At 40.6% G+C, this 23,890-nt stretch overlaps 2 protein-coding genes across 2 annotated transcripts; both read right to left on the bottom strand.

Annotated features, from left to right (window-relative positions):
- Positions 1–4,489: 4,489 nt before the first annotated feature.
- kcnj2a (potassium inwardly rectifying channel subfamily J member 2a) lies at positions 4,490–9,744 on the bottom strand. The gene is made up of 2 exons (XM_056366916.1): positions 9,595–9,744; positions 4,490–7,399 (listed from the first exon to the last, which is right to left on the bottom strand). Exon 2 carries the CDS (start codon positions 7,151–7,153, stop codon positions 5,870–5,872), a length of 1,284 nt encoding a protein of 427 aa, XP_056222891.1. The 5' UTR covers positions 7,154–7,399; positions 9,595–9,744; the 3' UTR covers positions 4,490–5,869.
- A 5,207-nt stretch (positions 9,745–14,951) lies between these two features.
- kcnj16a (potassium inwardly rectifying channel subfamily J member 16a) lies at positions 14,952–22,128 on the bottom strand. Its single transcript, XM_056366371.1, has 2 exons — positions 22,046–22,128; positions 14,952–16,723 (listed from the first exon to the last, which is right to left on the bottom strand). The coding sequence occupies exon 2, from the start codon at positions 16,711–16,713 to the stop codon at positions 15,412–15,414; it is 1,302 nt and encodes a 433-aa protein (XP_056222346.1). The 5' UTR covers positions 16,714–16,723; positions 22,046–22,128; the 3' UTR covers positions 14,952–15,411.
- Positions 22,129–23,890: the final 1,762 nt, after the last annotated feature.

Genomic DNA, 23,890 nt, shown 5'->3' with positions numbered 1-23,890 from the left:
AACGGCAGGTCAGACTTTCCATTTGGTTGAGATGGGTAATCAGTCTCTGTAAACTGGCGATGCCCAGGCAGCTTAATCAGTGTGACACTGTATCCATCACCGCAGAGGAGAACCTGAGCGGTTTCCAGTCGTCCACCTTCTGTGATGATGGTTTTGTCTGGCTAAGCAGGGGTCCGTGTGAAGCAGGAAGACTTTGCTCCAGCTAAAGACAAAACACAGTGAGGATCACAGGTCTGGACAAGAGCTGAGTCTGTTTGAACGTCAGGTTCCCAGAAGCTTCGATAAAAGCCAGAGGTTCCGGTTATAGTTCAGGAGCACAGATTGTGTTTGTGTTGCAGGTCCAAGCTTTTTACTCCGACATTGTTGTTTCCAGATTGCATTTGTAGCTCTGAGAGTCGGAGCTGGGCTCAGTCAGCTGTGGAGCATGATGTATAAAACACAAATAAATAGTGATAAAAAGTAAACAGTTTGGATACTTGATATCTCAGGGGTTTACACAGAAATAATGGAAGTTGGCCTAACATTTACCTTTGGATGTTTACTTCGCTGATACACAATGTTATTGTTTTCATAAACAGGGAGTGAGCGGAGCTGCACAATAGAAACATAGAGGTTCACCTACAGCAGTAAGAGCTGCACCACTGTTTCACTGCACAGCACTTAACAATGTGCCACTATTCTTCCTTTCGGACAGGAAGTAACCTCAATGTGCCTTTCCTGGTCACAACTTTAAATTGATAATTCAATAAATAAATGTAATATTAAATGGTGTGACCGGAAAGGCACTCCTTACTTTCCCACCAGTGTTGCCTCTGGGGGACAAACTGGTGCCACCTTCTGCGCTTTTGTTTACAAGAAAATAAATAAATAACTAAAGCAAATTTTCTCCTGTCACTTTATTGTATTAGTATTTTTCCAGATGCTTGACTTATATATCTTCTGCTCAGTCCTGTTCTGTATTTGTCTGTTGTGGTTCAGAGCATAAAATGTGATTTTAAATTATGTCTCACAGAGGAAATATGAAACATGGATACTGATTATAATAAGCAACTGAAACAACTCTGACTCATTCTCTGTCTTCCCCTGATCGAGATGAATCAGATTCTGTAGCTGCTTTATGTCAGACGAATGAAACACACACACACACACACACACACACACACACACACACACACACACACACACACAGAAGCATCACGTTCAAAGCTCGAGTTCTGACTCCACAAGTTGACATTAGTGTCAGTCTTCCTTAATGGTAAACCAAGGAATTTTCCATTGAGTTGGGTTGACGTCCAGATATTTTTTTTTTTTTTTTTTTTTGTCTGTGCAGTTGAGGAGAAGGAGAAGAGGCAGAGCTGAGGAAGAGAAGGAAAACTAGCACCAGCATGAGGAAAAAAAGAGTTTCCTCTTTCTCTGCTTTCAAAGAACTGATAGTTGAACACAAACGACAATGAAATCCTGATGTTTAGCATGAGTTTTGAACACATTTATTGATCACTATTGCATATTTGATATCAACATATGTCATAGAGGTAACTGTAGAGGATGGTTTGGAGCAGCGGTTCTTAACCTTCACAGTTTGTGACCCTTTAAAAAAGAAGCTTTAGCTACTTGCAAACTATCATCACATGTTGCATTTGTTTGAGTTGAGAGTTGTTGAACCAAAAACTGGTTTTACTTTCTCTGAATTTGAGTAATTTTAGACCTGAGAGGCAAAACTTTCCAGGAAAAAAAAAAAAGAGGATCAATCGGAGAAAGAGTCAGACAAAATATTCACCTCCATGTAGTAGAAATGGGTTGTTTAATGTTGATTTAAGCCCAGACAGCTCTGTGAGGGATTGTCTGATTTCTATTACAGTTCTGAGGTTTTTGATGTTTTTCTTTGTCTCCTTTGATGTAGTTGGAAAAGTTTTGCTTATGTCGACCTAAAAAGCCTATTTAGACCTTGTGTGTGATTTTAGGGTACCAACAATTTTCTTATTCTAATGTTCAGTCTCTTTAAGGCTGCATTATTTTTGTCACATGGTGGCAGAAGAACTCCAAAGCGAGGTCACAAACCTGCAGCTCTGACATAATATTGCCATATAAAGTTGTCATGGCTAACATCTACGCAAACATCTAGCAGACACAGAGCAACATGATCACATAATTTGAGTCATGTTTGTGTCTACCTGATGACTCTCTGGGTTCCCTCTCTTTTTAGCTTTGTGTTTGGTCTCCACCAGCTACTGAGGGAAATCTTTGGCTCTTTAGCTGCTAAATGCTCCACTATGTTCACCGGCTGCTCTCTGACTGTGTCTATCTGCTGTTGGCTGCTGAGCAGGAAGTGGAAATGGGTTTATAACGCCTAGTTCTGCTGAAAACAGCTGCCTGCTCCCACTGGAAAAGTTGATGTTAGCGCTAAGAATGAACCAAAACAGTAAATATGCAGAAAAACGGAAACTATGAGATGAAAGAGGCTAAAAAGATCATAGTTGGTGGGTTTGTGACTATGAGCGACACTTTACATGCTCAATTGTTTAGTGTTATAATATGAAATACATTGATTAGTGCAGGTTTTGAACAGTTCAGTGCCGGAAAGTGCAAATAATCAGTTTTCTGCAAAGAGCTGTGTTCCCAGTGTACATGAGCCTCTTCATCGTGTTTAGTTTATTGTGTGACAGTAAAGCTGTATTAAAGTATTTTTTCTTGTTGGTTGTCAGATCCATTTCAAATCCCACTTGTGGGCATGTGACTCAATTTTACTTCTGGGTTTAAAGCTGAGAAATGATGAAGACCAGACATCAGAGAGAGAGCCGTGCAGAAAGCACTACAGGATGAGGGGTAGATGAGCACGATGTATGTCAAGAGGATGAGGGGAAAAAAAGATGTTAATCCCTTCTGTGCCAGTGAAGGACGCAGGCCGAGGAGGCTGGTTAGTGTCACAGCTCACTGCTGCTGGAGATGTTCAGGCCTCAAATGCGTCAACAAGGCTCCAACAGCACCCTGCTGCTGGTCTTCTGTCAGTACGCAGAGGTGGGAGGCAACTAAGTGCACTACTCAAATACAAGTATAGTTTGAGGTAGTGGTACTTAGAGAAATGTTTAAACTTAAGACTGAGACACTGCACTTTATACTCCATTTATTAGATGTCTGGAGTTACTTTACACACCTGATTACTTTACATTTGGCATGAGGTAGTGTCACAAAGTATTGCTGATGCCCAGAAGACATCTTGTATTTCAAGAAAGTAACAAGTATAAATAACTTGTAAAAGGTGTTTTGCCTTTAAAATACCTTTGAGAAGGTATTTAAAAGACTTCGGTTTTCTGTCCTGTCCTTAATTTCCTTAATTCTTTCCCAAAATGTCTGCTATACAATTATAAGAAAGGAAGCTGAAGTCTTGCTCAAAATGACTTACAATATTTGTGAGTACATTTGCTGCTAATTCTTGTAAAGCGAACATGTAACAGTATTTTTTATGTTGTTGCTTTTCTGTAATTACTCAGTTAAAGGATTGGTATAATCCTTGATATAATAGTGTTGGAAAAAGTAAGTCAAAGTAGAAATACCACATCACAAAAATACTCTGTTACATATAAAGGTCCTGCATTGTTAATTTTAGTCACTTAGAGGAACAGAAGTATTGGTAAGTATTTGGTGATTACATCTTTTGTATGTAAATTCTTGATATTTGAAGTAACTACAGCAGCCAAATTAATGTAGTGGAGTGAAAAGTGCAGTATATCCCTTGGAATATTATAAAGAAGCATAAAAATGGAAATAGGACAGTAAAGTATCTCAAGACTGTTGAGTAATTGAATGAATTTTCCATGTAACCGTGTTAAAATAAAGTATTTTTTGGTTTTCTTCACTAATCCTAAAGCTAAACTTAAGTCTCATCTGACCCTCATCTCCCTGAGGATTCACATTAAGCTGTTTTTGTGTTTATAAAATTAACTTCACTTGACTTGATCCTGTTATTCTGAAACTTCTGAAAATATTTGGATGAGAAAAGATCTTAATCTGCTTCTTTATGACCAGTGACACAGCATGACTGATTGTCCACTTGACATTTTATTGAAAAAGAACAATATAATATCATGTACAACAATAATAATAATAATATTAATACAAAAATCTGTACATTCCATGGTTTTGCAGTACATTTGGAAGACTGATACAAAATAACTGCAACAGGGAGGGAGGTATTTACACATGTAGGATGTATGGAGCCTAGTGGCTGCTGTCGCTATGTATAAAAAAAAAAAAAAAGAAAAAAAAAGATGCAGGATATAACTTTGTATTGATGCAAACTCTTGTGCAGTACGCCTTCATATGCAGGGGTTACAGTACATTTGGCTTTGAACTATGCTTTTACATTCTCAAGTAAAACAAAACAACAGAGAATGAAAACTCAAGTAGTGATGATGATGATGATGATGATGAAGTCAGCCGATCTGTAGTCTGCATACAGCAAAAAGGGAAAGTGGCTATGAGAATGTTGTACTTTGATTTGATTTTTTTTTTTTTTCCAATCTCCAGTCATAACACTGTATCCGATTCAGACATTAGAGAGGAGATGTAGATTTCTTTGCAAAGAAGTTATTCCATCACAAACCAAATCATATTTTTAAACCTTTAAAGTAGACTTGGCTTTTAAAAAAAAAAAAAAAAAAAAAAAAAATCAACTTCTTGGTTCAAGCTGACACCGAAAACCTTCCAAACATCAGTAGAGCACTATCCAAATTAATGTTTTGATGCAGCAAACACCAGAGATGTCATGAGTCTTTGACATTTATACATCGTCACTTTCCCCATTTTTGACTTTTCAGATTAAGGCTTGATGAAGTGGCTCAAGATAAGGATGATCAACATTAACAAAAAATGATAAACTGTACACACGTTCTTGAAAAACAAACCTCATTAAAACTCCCTAAACGTTCTACTTCTCTGTACCAAATCTAATCAGGTGTTGTTTTTAAGAAACACATAACTATGATAATAATACTCTTTGGCATTTTTATCAACCATGAAGAAAAAAAAAAAAAAAGAAAAGAAGCAACATCATAGCAGCACTTTTAAGAACATTCAGATTCTCATATTACCCCGGTCTCGGTTCAAATTAATGATTTCTGTCAGTTTGATGCTGTTAATACTACCCTGCTCTTTCTCTTGACGTGAGCAGGCATGTTTCTATCTGTCTGACCAGCAACGAACAGTTTCTCAGATCAACAACTGCAAAGGATCAAGCAGAAGATCAGAAATTCAGTGCTGTAAAGTTCAACCTTTCTTGCAGACAGAAGGTTTTTGGTGCAATTTATTTAGACTTGTGGGATGCCTGCTATGAGACCAGCTCATGAACAAATACTCTACCTGTACCTTCTTTGTTCCAGACATCTACTTTTCATGTACTCTTTGGTTCTAGTGTGTCAAAATGAAAGCATCTACAAGGGCTTTTTGTTTAACTTCCACTAACTTCTAGCAGCACTAGAGAACATAATCTATAAAAAAATAGAAATCCACCTTTCTAAAAGCACAATGTTCTTGCTGGACAGAGAAACGGAGACATGCCTGCATTTTTTTCAAGTCATCTCAACTTCCGTCCTCTCTGTCGTCTTGCAGTCACCAGAAACTGAGCACACATTCATGGGGACTTCATGGAGAATTCATCCTGCAATATGCACATGGTTTGTAGTGCTGTGTTTTGTCATACTGTATGTAGTCAATGTTCAGACTCTTACATACAAAGTCTTAAACCTTGCCGCTTCCCACAGCAGTACCGTTCGGCTTCTCCTCTACCCAAGGCCCAGCTCGGCTCGTTGTGCCTTTTGGAGTAGAGAGGTGATTTTAAAAAAAATCTCTCAAGTGAGGTTTGAGGTCTGACCAGTCATATTTCTGATTCTCGTCTCAGAGGCCGAGGCTCTAGCGGCACCGTGGCTTGGCTGTGTTCAGTCTCTGAGATGTTGTCTGTCTGGGTGCCGTCAGGCCCAACACTGCCCCCGTTCCCCTCGTCCGTGTCCTCTTTGTTCTCCAGCGCCATCTCGTTTTCGTAGCAGAAGGAGTTGGAGTTTGAGAGAATGTATTTTTTCTCTGCGAGGTCTCTGGCGCTGCACAGAGGGGTGCTTGGCACCTCGTATGTCTTATGGAAGCGGGAGTAGTCCACCTTGTAGTAGTTTTTCTCCTCAAAGAGCACAGGCTCGAATCGGTGGCCCCAGAGGATCTCGCTTGCGACGTAGGAGCTGCGGCACTGTGTGGTCATGGCTGTCGCCTCGACCATTCCCTCAAGGATGACCACGATTTCAAATTCGGAGTTCTCCAGGTCCTGTTTGCTCATATCGTAGAAGGGGCTGTCCTCGTCAATCTCGTGGACGATGGTGATTGGGGAGACCAGGAAGATGCGGTCGACTCCGCTGTCAAAGCCCACATCTATGTCCATCTGGTCAAGGGGGATGTACTCTCCCTCCGCTGTCGTCCGGGATTTCAGAAGTTGCGCCCGCACATGCGCCTCTACCAGGTGGCTCTTCCTTAAATTGCCCACACGCCACATCAGGCAGAGCTTGTTGTCCCTCATGGCCACCGTGGCATTATGGCTGAAAACCAAAGTTTCGTTCCTCTTCTTGGGCTTTGCCATTTTTGCCATGACGGCACCAATTATGAAAGCATCAATAATGCAGCCCACAATGCTTTGGAAAACCACCATGAAGACAGCAACAGGGCACTCGTCTGTCACATATCTGTAGCCGTAACCAATAGTTGTTTGAGTCTCAATGGAGAACAGGAAGGCAGCGGTGAAGCTGCTCACGTTGGAGACACACTTCTGGGTGTCACTCTCTAAGTCCCCATGGAAGATGGCCACCAGCCAGAAGACGCAGCCGAAGAACAGCCACGACAGGAGAAAGGCTAGGCAGAAGATGATGAACATCCACCTCCAGCGGATGTCCACGCATGTAGTGAAGATGTCAGCCAAGTACCGCTGACCTTTCTCGCTCACGTTGATGAACTGCACATTGCAGTGACCGTCTTTCTTTACAAATCTGCTCTGCGGCTGGTGCCTCGTGTGCACCTTGCTCTTGCCATTGCTGTAGCCATTGGGTACTGCCATAGTGGCAAGCTTCATGCCGTCCTCCTCTGATGACACAATGCTGTAGCGGCTGGCTCGCACGCTTCCCATCACCTCAGTCTGGGAGGGCTGTGCTGCTTCTGCTTTGGAAAACAGTCTGAGTTTCTGGAAGACGCGTTGGAGAAACAGTTTTGAAACACTTTTGGGGGACCAACTCAGAGACGAAATGGTGACAAAATGAGGCGGGCTGAAGGACGCCTCTTCAGCCTCACTGGCCCCTAGATGGAGTGCAACAAGAGGAGGATGAAGTGGTCACTCCTCTTTCTTCATCTGACTGGACCTCATCAAGTTCATCTGCTACAAGAAAACAGAAACAGAGGATGTCCGTTAGAGAAAACAGTTCCAGATAAATCAGATACACTTCATCAAATCACCATCAGGGCTATTAATGACAATATCATCAAAAGAATAAAAGAATGCTTCAACATTTGAGCAGTTACTTGTTCAACATAAGCTATCAGTAACTTGTCAGAGCTGATAACTTCATCCCTGCTGAGGCAGACGTGCGTGCAGCCTGAGAAAAACCATCAAAAACTTTATACCGAGAGTAAGAAAAGCTCGTCTCCCTGTGCCAACAATATTTCATCCAGTTATGACAAACAACAACAGTGATATTTAACCCTGATCTAACATTTCAACTTCCACTGAGAGAGGCCACACAGTAATTGCACTCAGGTCCCGTTATTGGTCATTTACAAAGTTGACTTGTTTTTCTTGGCTGCCCTGCACTGACCTGATCATTTCTTGCTGGATTGTGGGTTACAGCGTTTCTGCGAGATCCCATGGACGGATGGTTTTGCACCAGCAATGGATTATGTTAAAAACTTAAACTGAGAAAGTTCAGATCTGCAGATCCTTTTTCTTACTTTATCAACTTCATCTTTAAAATGATATACTGCAGAAGCTGAAAATGCACCATAAGTTAGATAAACTGAACCAAAGCAACATCCAGTCATGCATTATTAATGCACATTTTCAGAGGTAATGCTTCTTATTATTAAGAAAGATGGAGGAAAATTTGCATGTGCAACTTAATATTTAAGTAAATTATCAGCATCCACCTTCTAGAATTACTATCATTGCAGATAACACTTTATGGAGCAGTTTCATGCATAAACAACTGCATTTTTTCAACTTTCATCTGTGCAGAACAGATGCAGGTTATATCCTCTTCATCTGTTGTTTCACAGAAGCTTGTGTGAGCTTCGTGCTTCGTACAAGCTGTGCAAGAGATGCACAGCTTGTTGACTCTCAGAGTCCTCTGGGATTTTTTCTCTCTGCTGTAATGATGGCTGTGCTCTAAGGATTCTCCCGGCACAACTACAACACCGCTCATTAGTTTTGGCTGTCCTAGCAACAAAGAATAAACCAACCTGCGTACAGTGGTCTCCCTTTTTATTTTTTGCTGGGATGAATTTCTGTCTAAGGCAGGAGAGTTTTAAGATGAGAAAGAAGCTGGTGGTGAAAGTTTCCTCAGGGGTAGAGGGTCAGTCAGTCTCACACTCAGATTAAATATGTAAATATATCTGATGTGACCACAGCTGCAACTCAGACTCTGGTTTCATGTTTGCAAAAAGCAAAAGTGGCTGATGCAATTTGTAAGACTTGTACATAAATACCACATAAAAGAGTTTCAAGTTCCAAAATGACTCCAAGTACCATCCAGTGTACATGCACTGTTCCTAAATACAGAGGAAACTTTATCACTAAGACATGTGTAAGCTTTCCTCGGATGATGCCGGATATGTAAACTGTTTAATAAACATTGCAGCAGGTTTTCATCATTTTCCTAAAATGAATCACATGCAGCTAAATCTGCACTTCTGTTTTCAGAATAAGTAGAACTCTGAGAGAGAGGGAAACTGAAAGAGAGTGGACAAAAAATCCTAAATAAATAACACAATAATAATGATTATTGATATATTATTATGATCTAGTCTTGAGATGTAAGCAGTTTTATTGAACAGTATCTGACTGTAAGGAGACAGACAGAGCTGCCCTCAGAATGCACCAAATGCCAGGGACAAATGTTAACAGGTGCTGAGGGAAAAAGGGAACTGACTTCTGATGCAATCATCCATACACACACACACACACACACACATTCTCTCTCTCTCTCTCTCACACACACACACACACACCTCAAACTGAGACACACGTTTCATTTCCAGCTCAGACCATCAGAAAATTAGAAATTTTATCATATAAAGCCCTAAAATATGAAGCGAAACGAAATGTGACCTGATAAAGTGAAACTTTTTGGCGGGTCATCTGACAGCAGCTGTGGCAGCAGAAGTGGTGCGTAAAAGCCAGGAAGTCGGCGCGTCATGGAGAATAAAAGTTGAGGCTATCGGCACTTAATGAGCGGTCGATTGCCAAAAGATAACGGCTCTGACATTGCGTGGACGGCTTATTACAGGAATCACATTTATATGAAAGTTTAAGAGGAATGGATCTATCAAAAGGAGAGGCTCAAACTCAGTTTCCTCTACCTGTTGCTCATTTGAAGACCGACTGGAATCAGCTTGGTGAAATATAATCCAGACGTTTCTTGGCCCCCGCGATCCCCGGCGTCGTTTCCGCGCGCTTGTTATTTATTTTGGCCGAACAAGATCAAGCGTGAAACTTCCCTCATGTCTCTGGAGAACCGGTCTCGAATAATGTGCTTCGCAGTGAGTTCTCCCAAAGCGTTTTTAAACAGCACGCACCGGCACGGCCCGCCCCCAAGCTCCGCGCCCGGCCAATGGAAGTCGGGAGGGGAGAACGCACAGTGCAGCAGGCGCAATTGTAGTGTGTGTGTGTGTGTGTGTGTGTGTGTGTGTGTGTGTGTGTGTGCGTATGCGCGCGTGTGTGCGTATGCGTGCGTGCGTGCGTGCGTGCGTGTGTCTTCTTTTGTGAGTGTGTGTGATTTTTGTGTTTGAGCGATGCGACTGACAACACAACACAACATGGAAGTAATGGAGAGCAATTTGACACTAATTGGCCGATGACATTGTGAATCGTTACGGGTCAAATAAAACGGGAGGAGGCAAGTCAAGGATTTAAATCAAAACTTAAATAGAAACAAAAATAAATGTGATAAAGCATTAATTAATTTTTCCCTTATTAAATCTGGACAACATTGGTAGACTTTTGATGTATGTTGAAATGAAAAATGTTTGTATATAGGTGCAAAAAAAGTTCTCCAATAAAGGAAAGTGATCAGCTACAACCTTTAACACCTGTGACACATGTTTTTTTTTTTTCTCTTTTAAAGCTTCTTTTTTCCCTGAGATCCATCAAACCAATAATTTATCTTCTCACTGCAGAGGCATTACAATTTTGTGCAAAAAAAAATAAGTGACTGTTCCTGTTCCCACCTGTTGTCGACAGTGTACAACCCATCACGCTCATTTTTGTGATACCCGTTGTTTTTATAGATCTTATTTTTTAATGTGGGTATGGAAAAAGTGGTCTGTTGGAAAGAATGACTCACTCAATAAAGGCCTACATGCCTGTATTATGATATGACTGTCTTTCTCCACTGAGCTATCAAGTTGCTTCGGATGTTTAGACTATGCATCTGTTGCCCTATAATTTTAGGTCAGGCTGTAGCTGTGTTGTCTTAGTGCCATTGACTAAATCATTCTTCCTGCTTACTAATTCATGATAAACATTAACCCACAACTGCGGGTTTTTCAAAAAGACTTTTGAACTCCTTGTCTCCCCCCTATCCCCCCCGCAGTGAGTCTTATTTTTAGATGTGGTTATTTATAGCAGCACATATATTTAGCCCAGACCACCTGTGTCAGTGAACTGTGCGCGTTGTGTGTGTTTGCTTTCCATGCCCAATTTCCAGCAATAAAGAGAGCGATGCATGCAGTAGCCCAGTGCTGCGTGTGGACCACAAGGTGGAGAACTGGAGACTGGAATTAACCAGTGATTGTCTCCCACACACAGAGCTGTGCCGTTGAGCGAGCACCAAAACAGCAGCAGGAGGAGGAAGACACTGAATCTGAACTTTCATGCAACTTGTGTCACTGCAGCAACAGCATCTAGAGGTGTAGGATGAAAAATTGCAGCTTACTTACGGAGTACTGATAGTAAAAACAACAAAGATCTCATTTAAAGGTACAATAAGCAAGATTTTGTACCCTGCTATTAGGCTGTTAGATAAGTGTGTGCTTCGATTAAAATAAATAAATACATAAAAAAAATGCATAGAACATCTTTAATTTTCAGTAGTGGAAGAAGTACAATATCACAGTGTAGAAATACTCTGTTACAAGTAAAATCCTGCATTCCAACTTTCAACTGAAATATTATTATCATAATTATTGATGCGTTCTTGTATGGCTGTTACTTTAAATCCTGCTGTGTAGCTTCTGAATTTACCGCAATGATCAATAAAGTCTTAACTTATAATAACACATTGGACTTTATATGTTGATCATACTCTGTATTATTCATCAAATACATCAAGTACAGTGGAGTAAAAAGATCAACTTTTCCCACTGAATTAATGAAGTAGCACAGTATAGAGTATAAGTACCTCAAAGTCGTACTAAAGTATAACACCTGGGCAAATCTACCAAGTCACTTGCCACCACTGTCTGTTTAGGTCAAGTTGTCCAACCTAAATGACCAGATCTGTTGTTTGCCATTGTTTTCCAAAAAGACCCATGAGGGCTTTGCAGAAGCTTAACAGGTTTGAGGATTTAAATCAGTGCATCCTAATTCCCCTCTATATGTGACAGAACTGTTTAGGTGGACTTCACCACTGACCCATAAAGCAATAATTTGACATTGACAGTGGAGAGTGGGAAGTCACAGACCATAAAATGGTGAATTGTCATTTTAACACAATTAAACGCGTTAATCAGTGATCTGTAGAGGTGCTGGTAGGCAGTTTTTGTTACCGTTGGACAGATAGAGTGTAGCTGTTTCCCCCGATTTCTACTGTTCGTCCTAAGCCAAGCTAATCATCTGCTAGCTTCATATGCAACAGATAAAAACTGTGGAGTTTTGAACTATAGTAGAGCTATGGAGCTTCATTCATGAGTGGGTCCCCATTTTGTTTTCCTTATGCTCAGTTTTGGAAGCTGGTTGCATGAGTGAGTGGAAGGGGTACAAACTTACTCAAACTTTATTCAATTTTTTTTATTCAGTTAGTTGCAGTAGTTCATGAAAACGTAGCAAAGATGCTCTATTGTGCTAGTGTGAAAACATCAACATCTGTATTCAGGAAATTAGCCCAACTTTCCACTAAATCTCATTGAAACCTGTTCAGTGTTTGAATGAGTTTGAAAACTAAAAAACAAAAACGGTTTCCTTTTTAAATATGTAAAATATAACTAGGACTGCAGGATTGTCCATCTTGAATACTGCTTTTGAAAAGGGTTTGCAGTATTTATACCACTACAACACCTTGAACCAGAGTTTGGATGGAAGGCAGTTATGGGCTGAGCTGTGAACTATTTATTAATACATCATTATTGAGTTGGATCAGGAGGCAGGAGAGGTCAGACAGACCTGGTAAACCCAAACATGGGTGTACTGGGAGCTTTTGCTGGAAGAGACTGTTCATCCAAAAACAAGCTTTGCTCCAGTCCCAGACAAACAGAAAGTCCAAATGTGAAGTCAGGCTTTGTTTAAAAGCAGCTGTGGCCAAAAGTTGGTCGGTGCCAGCATGAAGGCATCGGGGTGAAATATATTTATACATACACTGATACACTGAAGGTTTGTGATATTTTTCAGGGTACTGGGTTGTTTAGGAGGCTGGTCTTTCCACTATCACATGGACTTAAGAAATGTTCCAACTCTTTGGGGTCAGACCTCTTGGCCTTCCTGGAAAATTAATAACTAGATGCTGAAAATGAGACAGGCTAGTGGGTCAACTGATGAATTTAGTAGCCTATTAGCTGACATGGAAACTGTTGGGCTCCTATACCATAAAAACATCTTCCTTTCTTTTCTGCCCCAAAAAACTAATAAACTTAAACAGCTAGTAAACTTAAACAGCTCTGTGGACAGTTCAGTAGTTTTTCCACAGGCCTGGTAGAGCCTGCATTAATCATGTTGTATCAATTAAAGGGGACCACCACGCTGACCTGCATTTCTGCAGTCCTGCTTGGTTGCCAGGCAGACTGCAGGAAACCTAAAAAGGTTTCCTCACTCTAAATTGTGATGGCTCGACATGTGTCGCTGTGCTGGTGACCAGAGAGGAAGCTGTAGTCAACGCTGTTGTGTATCAGCCATATGATGGTTAAGCTCTCTTTTCCTGCAGCTGTGGTGGAGCTGTGTTAAAGCACCAGTGTGTAAGTTTTAGAGACATCTACTTCATGCTGTTCATAATGATGTTTTCATTAGTGTATAATCACCTGAAACTAAGAATCATTGTTTTTTGATCAGCTTAGAATGATATATCATATCTAAATAGGGAGACTGGCCTTTTCCCCAAAGCCCGCCATGTTGCACCTCCATGTTTCAACAGTAGCCCAGGACGCACAAACCAAGCACTGGCTCTGGAGAAGGCCTTTTTCATTTTCTACGGTTACATTACCTGGAGGCTACTGTAGGTTTTCCTACACTGTAGGAAAGGGTTGGGGGGATGGGGGGTGATTGTTTCTTTTATCCATAGCTGTTCCACAATCTTAACTGCGTTTATTCTTGTGACCATGAAAACAAAGGCCCAGTACGTCTGCTACTAGTACACTCCTATGGGTTGTATCCAAGGGTAGAAACAAATGACTTATACGGTCGTTTAGGTTGGAGGCCTTATTGCCTTTGGTAGATATCACAGCTTTTATTGTGGCTAAGAGTCTTTCTATTCTTGCTTGCTTAACTTTCACACACCCTTCAGATCACTTCATGTTGGGTGGATTCAGATCAACCCACAGACTTTCAGTGATGTTCAGGTCAGGGGGTGGGGGAAGGGGGCTGTTCCAAAGGCTTCAGCTTTGTTTCTTGAAGTAGTTCATGGTGGATTTTAAGGTTTGCTTTGGATCATTATCCTGTTGTAGAAGCCAGCCACTTTAAAGTTTCACTTTCTTGACTGACTTGCCTCCACAATTTTCTTATATCTAGTGGAATCCATTCTTCCCTCTGTCTGTGCAGAGTTTCCTGTCTCACTGGCTGCCACACAATCCCAAAGCAGAACATTTCCGCCCCCATGTTTAACAGCTTGGAAAAGGGGTGGGTATACTGTTACATATTGAGCTGCAGGTGAAGGCACATCATTAACGTAAGCATCTTCACCTCTCCATGCTGTACTATGGATAACCACTTGTGCAGTGACAACACAAGGTCACAGTGTGTTCATGGTGTGTTTGGTATGACAATCCCCACCCCCGCTGAAAACAGCATTATGAGGTTTGTGTCAGGGGGACCGGCTGCAGTCTGTAACAGGGTCAGGAGCCGAGTGAACTTCAAACTCCAGCTGCCGAGTTAATTGATGGACAGATAAAAATCACATTAAATCAACACTGTCATGATCTCGTGCCTGAATAACATCATGAGCTTTGACCTGATCTATTGTGGATATATGATAAAAAGAATACATGTTTGTAATAGGATTACACAGAGAGCAGCAGAGCAGCATGTTACAAAGCAGCGTCTGCTTACTTTTGTCTGTCTGGTTACTTGACATCAAAGTGACCTTCCCCATCAGAGCTTTTGTTCTCAGACAAGAACCATGATCCATCTCAGACATCTGTCTGAGATGGATCATGATTATTACAGGAAGTGAAAACGCAAACCAGAACATCACTTTACTGACACTGGTATTGTCTTATAAGCAATATTGTTTTAATCTTATAAAATCTGCTTAATGATACTATAACAACAAAATTAGAAACACATTTGGTCGGTCTGTTGCAGCAGATCAGGATGTAAAATATTTGAACTGGTTTTTGAAGATCTTGACTTCTTGGTACTAAATAAATGTGATTCCTCCACCACAAACATGAAGTAAGCTTAACATTTTCCATGTGTTTCATATAAACTTTGATGACTTCACTCATGAGGGACATTACTGTCATCGCCTCTATGACTTCTGGTTATTTACTATGAACAGAGATTTGACTTTAAACTTTACATTAAAACATCTGACCTTTTTAAATAAGTAACATACACACTCTTAAGTTTTGGCCTGCTCATATTTTCTTTTCACACATTATAAAGAATATAAAAACAGTTGACAAAAATCTCAACATAAGATCTATTTACTAACTGTTCTGGATTTTTTTTTATTGCATAACAATGGTTTCTTTGAAAAAATGGAAAATTAGCACAATGTATTTCAGAATAGCCACTGCAAATATGGTTCTGCTTTATACTTCTGTACTTGTGAGGTCATGTGGCAGAGTCAAAGTGTCTTGATGTTGACTCTCTTCTTGAGATGTTGAATCAGTTGGTTCAGGGTGGCTGTCGCTCACAAGTTCCACTGTTACCGTTGGAGGTTTCAAAAGGTTTTCTTGATGATTCTGCCGTTGTGACCTTGGAGAGGGCCGTGGAGAAGATCTGGGTGAGGGCCGTGGGGAAGATCTGGGTGAAGGCCGTGGGGAAGATCTGGGTGAATGTCGTGGAGAATGGCGAGGAGAGGGCCGCAGCTGCTTCTTGTGTTCATACTCCTCAGCGCTGACCTCAGGCACCAGCACCTTAGCAGTGTGATTGAACAAGTTGTAATCCACCCTGTAGTGCCTCCTGCTGACCCTGATCATCTCCTGGAAGAGCTGACCCCAGAGGATTTCCGCTGGAGTGTATGAAGTACGGGTCTGATGCAGCATACCTGTGGAGTCGTCTGTGTAGGTAAACGAAACCACCAGCTCAAAGTCTGCTTTACGCAGATCTATCAAACTCATCTTGTACAGTGGACTACCTGGCTCAATCCTATGGAAGATGGTGGTGGGTGTGACCAGGGTGATGTCCCTCTGTTGGATGACCAGGTCTTCATAGGTTATGTCCACTTTCCCTGTGGCATGCATCGTGGAGCGGACTATCTGAGCACAAGCCGTCCCCTCCACCAGGTGGTGTCTGCGGAAGTCCCCGACTCTCCAGGAAAGACACAGGTAACTATCGCGAAGATTAATGACAGCACAGTTGCTGAAGCCCACCGTCTGTGCTCTTTTTCTGGCTGAGGCCATTTTGGCGACAACAATTCCAATGACGAAGGTGTCGATGAAGCAGCTGATAACATCTTGTATAGTGACGATGATGATGGCAATCATGCAGTTCTCGGACATTCCTCTGAAGCCATAGCCGATGGTGGTCTGAGTTTCGAGCGAGAAGAGGAAAGCAGCTGTGAAGCTGCGGACTTCGTACACACAGGGGTTGGTTGTTTCATCTTTGATGTCACCGTGAGCGAGAGCGATGACCCAGAAGAGGATGCCAAAGAAGAGCCAAGACAGGATGTAAGAGAGGGCAAAGATCAGGAACATCACCCTCCATCTGATCTCAACCAAGGTGGTGAAGATATCTGTTACAAACAGCAGCCACTCCTCTGGAACATGGCGGAACACAATGTCACAGTTGCCCTCTTTACGTACGTAGCGATATTTCTTACGTTGATGTCCATTTTCAGTCTTCACACTGACGTCATCGGTAGGGCTCACACATTTATATTGTTTATGCATCTTCCAGAATCTGTAGGGAAGATAGTGAACAATATTTATTCATCAGAATGTCAACACATAGATTTTTTGCCATGACGTTAAAGCCACTGTGTAAAATTTTTTAATTGTAGACAACATTGCTTTCTCTCACAGTGTTAATGTTTGATTCTACGATGAAGTGGCGCCAAAGTTGAAAGTTCGCTTTAAATAACAGTGACAAAACAACTGGTGCAGACCAGCAATTACTCAGTCATCTCTCACATTGCTCTGTTTCGTGGCAGATACTATTATTTCAGAAACATTCCATTACAATGGAACCATGAAAATTAGGGGTGTAATGATTCTGAAACTGAGATCAAGACCCGCAATACAAACATTGATACCGGAAGATGGAACCACATTAATGGAAGACAGGACCCTAACCGTAACTGTGGATTTTGAGATGTTCTCTCTATTCTACTTTTCGGAGACTGTTTTGGATGGCTAGATGTGGTTTTAAATCTTAGACACCAGTCCAGTTATGTGGGACCTATCCTGTTGTGTAAGTAATTGCAATTAACTGCATTCGCCTTTTAACACAGGTGTAAACCAACCCTGATGAGAGTTCCAAATCAACAACTTTCTAACATTTGTCAGTTTGGACTGAGAGCTTTGCAGTTTGTTGTTTTGCAGTTCAACTGACCCAAAACTTTGCCTGAGAGAAGGTCATTAGAGCAGTGCAGGTCATGGCAGCAGGAGCAGACAGGCAACTCTGCCAACGAGACCAAACAGCTACTGAAAGCTGTCTGATCTCTGACCCACATGAGAATGCAGAAGTCCACATTTGCAACACAAATCAAACACAGAAATCCAGATTATGTGGTGGCTGCAATTGGGTTTCTTCAACAATTTTAGGCGCATTTTAGAAATAATCATTTCATGTTTTCTTCTATTCCATATGCCTGAAGACTAAGATATAAGATGTGCTGTTTTATGCAACAAGTGATTTCACAGAACGAAATGCATATATTGACTACAGGCAGTATGTGAGTTACAGCTCTGTTTTATTGACTCTACTGCTAATTGACAAATAAGTGCACATGTTTCCATAGTTGGAAAAGGACAAAACAAGCAGAATTTAAATGAGCCCTGATATATGAGAAAATATATGTACCGCAAACAGTAATTTGTTTAATTACGTAATGTTTTGATGCTGCACCTTCTACACAGATCACTCATAAGACTCCCAAAGGGCTTTCCCTGTTGCTCTGATACAAAAAACAGACATCCACCTAAACCAGTCTTGCCCATTTTCCTTCTTTTTTTTTCCAGCCACTATTATTGGAGGAAACAATTAACAGTAGAGTCTTCCATGTATCAAAAACATTGGCAGATCACTGGAAATCTCCAACCTCTTGCTCTCCCTGCTGTTGCATGTAATATAAATACACAATGAGTTGCACTTTGTTGACAACAAGAACAGTAAGACAGGACCAAAGAAAAAAATCAATGACAGGGGAAAAAGTTATTTTTTTATTTGCTTTTTTCCGTTATGGGTTATACTCATAATTTCATTCACATGTTTTCTTTCATATTTTGTCTCCCATTTAGTTTTTTGTCTATGCTTTGATTGCTCTCGAGGTCTATTTTTAAGATAGAAATCTGGGAATGTTTACCATGTATGATTCTCTTTTTCCTGTCGCTTTGTACTGTGTCGATACATTTAATCACGATGGGGCAGTTGCCTGGAGATACAAAACCCTTCTGTTGCTGATGTGCCACTGTATGCCACTGATTTTTTTTCCTTTTATAATAAACCAAGAGCACCGAAGATGCTGTGTTAGAAATATCCCTCTACAAATCTTTCATGTGCAGTGGCTGTAGTGGCACATTAAAGGTCAATTTTCTATGGTTTTATCAGTGTCGGACTTATGCATTAGTTAATTAAAACGGCTAACATTTTGTAAATTAAGATTAAGAATTCTTAAGAATTAATAAAGATTTCTAATTTTCTTTTAATTCTGCCTCAAAAAATCAGTTTAGTAGCTGGCGGTCCTTTGTTGGGCCACAGTAGGATGTCTTTTGCCCCAGTAACATTAAACTATCTGTAAACATAGAATAATCTTTCCATGCAAAGGTTTGCTGCTGTCCAAAGCAATGGCCCAAGATCTTTTTTTGTGTGGGTGGAGGTCAAAGAACTGTCAGAGGGCCAATAAAGGAAGCGCCACAGGACTGAACTGGTCTAAGTTAGCAGGGGAAAAATGAATGTGGAAACTGGAATAGTGTCATGGTGCGATCACGGGCAGAGGAAGGATCAATCACAGCCAAACCACTGAGAGCATCCTCTACGCCCAAAACAAATGGGGTTTGAATCACCGCTATCTGACTGAGTGAACTGGGCTCCAGTCACAGACTCCACTTTCTCCTGGCTACAGCGAACGGCCCCAATGCCAGAGTATGGAACTCACTCCATGAGGTCATAGAAATAACGTCCTATTAGCTTCCCATAATCCCTTCCTAAATACCCTGATATGGCACCCTACTGGAAAACCAAGAGAAGCTGAGTTACTGTAGCATTCGTGGGTTATCAGGCTGAAATCAAATCTCCAGCATATCATTTACCAGGAGAATTGAAAGTACAAAGACATGCAGTCATCTGTACTTCCTCAGCAGCAACATCCAGGTTACCCAAAAGGTCACTTTAAGTCATTGCTGCTTTTTCCTGCTGCTTTGACTTTGAATGGTTCTGTAAATTTCAATCTCTGCAACGAATTTCATTATCGATCAAATACTGAGGTCATTTTTGGCCTCATTTGTGGCTCTAAAGATGGCGATGTTGGGTTGGCTTGTCGTTCCACCACTTTGGTCCAGACTCAACAACTATCGGATGGACTGTCATGAAATTTCTACAAACATTCATCTTCCCAGAGGATATAATATAAAATAGATACATCTTTGAAATTTTACTGATGTAGTTGCAATATAATCAAATAAAATGCAAAATTGAGAATATCATAGTTCACAATATTGTGATAGAGCTACTGTTCATGTAGTAGTTCTTCTGTGCAGACGGATGTAATTTTATCTTTCTGCACTGCAGTCTGGATTAACATGATAATAATGACATAATAAAGACAAATGCTCAGGCCGTCCTTGAAGACTATGTCACTGTAACGAAGAAAGTGAAATAAATGAGAACTTAAGTCTGAGCCCTTCACAGCATATTGATACAGACAGAAAAGTTAAAGTAAGATACTCTCATCTTGTTTCATGTGGTTGGCTGATAAACTCAACTTCAACACACACAATTAATCCACGATTAATTCAGCATTTTTTAACGTGATGTAACTGTTGTCGGAGTGAATTTGACCATAATAGCATCTGGAGAATAGGGCCATGAGAAGAGTTTTTAATCAGAACTGAATGTCTTTTAAATGGTTCAAGACAATGAGGAGGAATTTCCACCACATGCAGCCGACTTAATATATTGTATACTATTGTAATATATATTCTTTTATTTTTCCAGGAAATGATAGACAGTCATGATGCTAAACAAATAAAAAGAGCTAATAAGGAAGTCTTTTATATTCCCACTATATCAAGTGGTTTCATCTACAGCAGTACGGTTCAGACAGCCCTGATAGTTCCCTGTGTTGTGCCGACCCACTAGGTTGAGCTGTTTTCTCCACACTGACTCCACTCACTTGTGGAGCCTGAAACAAGCAGCTCTGTGTACAAAACAAGACAGCACACAAACCAAATACAACCAGAACACATGCTGACCTTTGGTAGGAAGTTTCCACTGCACTCTCTGTGAACAAAGCTGTGATACTTTATATTTTTGAGGTTTGTGTCATTTTTGTTTTTATAAGACAACATCAACAGTGTCTTTTTGTGTTCTAAAGTTAGACTAAAGGTCTGTCATCCACTGCTGACAATGGGAATCGAGGGATGAACTCTGGAAACAACTTGGGCAATTGGCTTGTTTCCTCTGCTGCTTGGGGCACTTACAACTCTATTACATGCTCACTTACTGCAAATTGCATTGTGCCACCCATCTGTGGTTCACTGGAACAGAACCGTGTACACGGATGGATAGCCGTAGCTCTGCCCTGAGGCTTTCTGCCACCTCTAATGACCTTCAAAACTTCAGCGCCACCAAATATTTCCAACCTTAACGACTCACTCAGCCTCACAATCGCTTGTGAAACGAACCCAGAAACAAGTGTCAGATCTGTTGCTGGAAGTTCTCCAAACGCCCGGTGGGCTGAGTTCTAAAAGACCAGAGTGCAGAGACTTCAGGTATCAAGTCAGGAGGTTGCGTCTTACATTTAAGCAGTCTCTTCCTGAAAGTTAATGATTTATCCAACCTTCAAAGTACCAAGTGAACCAGAGCACACGTTTGGTTTTGTTTTGCTTAATCAGAAATAGCTTAACATTGCTTTTTTACAGAGGAAGCACTTGAAACCGGACGCCAGATTTAACCTTTATCGTAGGTTTCTCTTTACTTCGCTCTCTCTGTTCAGGGGTTCGTGTTTGATTTTATAGTGTTGTGACACTGAATTTAAATGAGTCATTGGTTGGCTCTGTAACTGTTTAATGTCGTCCTGTATGGGTTTCTCTTGAGGACCAACGTGACCTTCAGAATCTCCATACTTCCCTGATTCACTGTTTAAAAGATCAATAGATGTGTATTTATGAAACAGTCAGTCCTGTTGTGTCAGCAGTGATGCCACCTCACACACCGACACCATGCTCTCCTTTGTAAACACCCCTCTTTTTTCTCTTTTTAATTCAGAGTATTTTTAAGAATGTTGTTTACAGTACGTCCAATATTAAGCTTTCCTTTCTCATGGTTCTAACTTTGTTCAAATTTCATTGTGAAACATAATCGCAGACATTTCTTAGCACCTTGACTACATCTTGTTTTTCTGTTTTTTTTTGTTTTTTTTTAACCTTGCAGGCTTTGTATTTGTGCTCTTAATACTGTAGATCAGATTACTGATTGTTCTGCTGTCCACCACCTTTACTCACCTGTTGCCTCAGATTATTTTTCAACTCAGTGACACATTCAAACAACAAGCAATGTCTAATTTTATAGAGGAATAAAGAGGTTTATTAATTTGCTGGTGCATTAGTTTTAAAAGTTTTTTTTAAAGAAGAACATGAACATTTTCCAGAGAATTAAATCTGAGTGAAATATAAAATAAGCAGCATTCTTTACTATCTAAATTCTTGTATAAGACCAAAAAAGCACCTTTATATATTCCTCTCATCTGTCTCCAGATTTGACATTTAACATGACCTTGAAATTTCTTTTCTTAAATGTGCAAATGCATAACAAAAACAAGAGATTTCATAGCTCAGTTCCTACCTTAGTGTAAAAAATAAAAGCTGAAGCTGCTGCAGGAATGTCAGTACCTGGGTTGAGAGTATCTCCGAGGGGCTGAATAGCAGCTCAACATTCACCTGCTGGAATGAGCCAACCCACTCTGTCACTGCAGAAACTAAAGGTTAACACCTCCCTTCAGCATCACACGGTGCCACACACACAGGTGAGCATTTGTGTTTCTGGATGTGTGTGTTTGTGTGTATGCATGCAGTACATGCAGGTGTCATATAGGAGTTGGTATATAAACTTATATAGTTCAGTCATATACACCTGTTTGGTGTATGACATAAAACAAAGGGGTCATACCTGTAGCCTGCTGAATTTGTCACACCTTATTTTTCACAAGCTTCTTGATCCAAATACTGAGGATCATTCATTAAGTTCATTCACTTCATATGAGGTGAAATGCTGCACTGGAGGCTGCTGAGAACGAGAGCAGCTCTGCAGCACCAACAGGCTGAGGTGGATAAAAGACAGTAGAGTGTAGTAAAGAAAAGATCTGGTTTATTTTGGCCAATACTGATCCATTAACTGATTATACTGATCCATTGCACAGACTCTGCAAAACTACAAAAAAAAACAAATCTATATAATATTATGGAAAATATCGTACATGGTGTGAAATATCACAATATTCAATACTGTTATATTAATATCGGCACAGGCCTTACTGATGCATAGATTTGATTCACTGGATTGCTATCAGTGTTGATACTGATTTGGGTATCAGCCAGACCCTTCGATCCACATTAAATCCTGCTAAAACAATTAGTCAATCAACAGAAAAACAATAACTAGTTTGATCATGTACGAATTGCCAAAAAAAAGATTATTTCTAGCATTTAAATTTCACAAAACAAACAGACTGAAGACATCAGCTTGAGCTTTAAGAAACTATGAGGGGCATTTGTCACTAGTTATTGACTGACAATTGATAATCTCATTGATAAATTAAGCCCCAGATTAATTAATAATGAAAATGAATATTGATTGCAGCCCTCACCTCATTTTAACTTTGCCATATTTAGATTCAGCCTAGACATGGACAGCTATAGTGAAAAAGGTGTCAGTTTGATGTAATGTTGCTGGTCTGATGTCAACGTGACATCTACAGGTCTATTTTTGCTGGGAACCGAACATGACATGTTAAAAATAGGTGAGATCTCTAAATAACACTGTTTAACCGTGAATGTGTGCACTAAAATAAAAACCAAGATGTTCTGCAGCCGCTATTCACATGCCACATAGGGCTTAGTTTTTGTATTAGGAGAGAAAAGGTAGGGTTGGGCAGTTCCTTGTCAATGAAGAGTTTGAGATGTGACATTGTTTTACTTCACGTCATCTTTAGCCAAGTGTCAAATCCTTATCTTCACCTGTGCATGACAACACATAAAAACAAGTGAAAATAGCTGTTGCAGTATATAAATTTGACCACCTCTGTACAGCTTTATCTCACACTTAATTCACTACAGCAGATTACAAATTGGTGAACACTGTCCCTCCATTGTGCCTCTCTTTTTGTAAGACTGGGCTGAAAATCCCTTAATCCCAGCCTCAAACTCCTTAGAGAGCTCAACTCAAATATCTCTGCCTCTCTCGCTTCATATCTGCCGTGCAACCGAACTCTACTCATTGTCTTGAGCAAAGAGCTGAACTCAGGTTTCAAACATGAAAATCTATTGACTGCCAGCCTGTGCCTTGTGTGGAGACAGGGCTCACAGCTCTTACATATTGTGATAACACGGGCTGTCTTTCTTAAGCCCCTACAAACAGATCTGGGACGATGGAAATGGGAGACTGCTGTCAGGTCAACGTGACTTTTCCATC

This window comes from Seriola aureovittata, chromosome 21 (genome assembly GCF_021018895.1).
Source record: "Seriola aureovittata isolate HTS-2021-v1 ecotype China chromosome 21, ASM2101889v1, whole genome shotgun sequence".
Classification (NCBI taxonomy): Eukaryota; Metazoa; Chordata; class Actinopteri; order Carangiformes; family Carangidae; genus Seriola; species Seriola aureovittata.
Note: the sequence above shows the minus strand (reverse complement) of the source record. Positions and strands in the feature narration are given on the sequence as shown.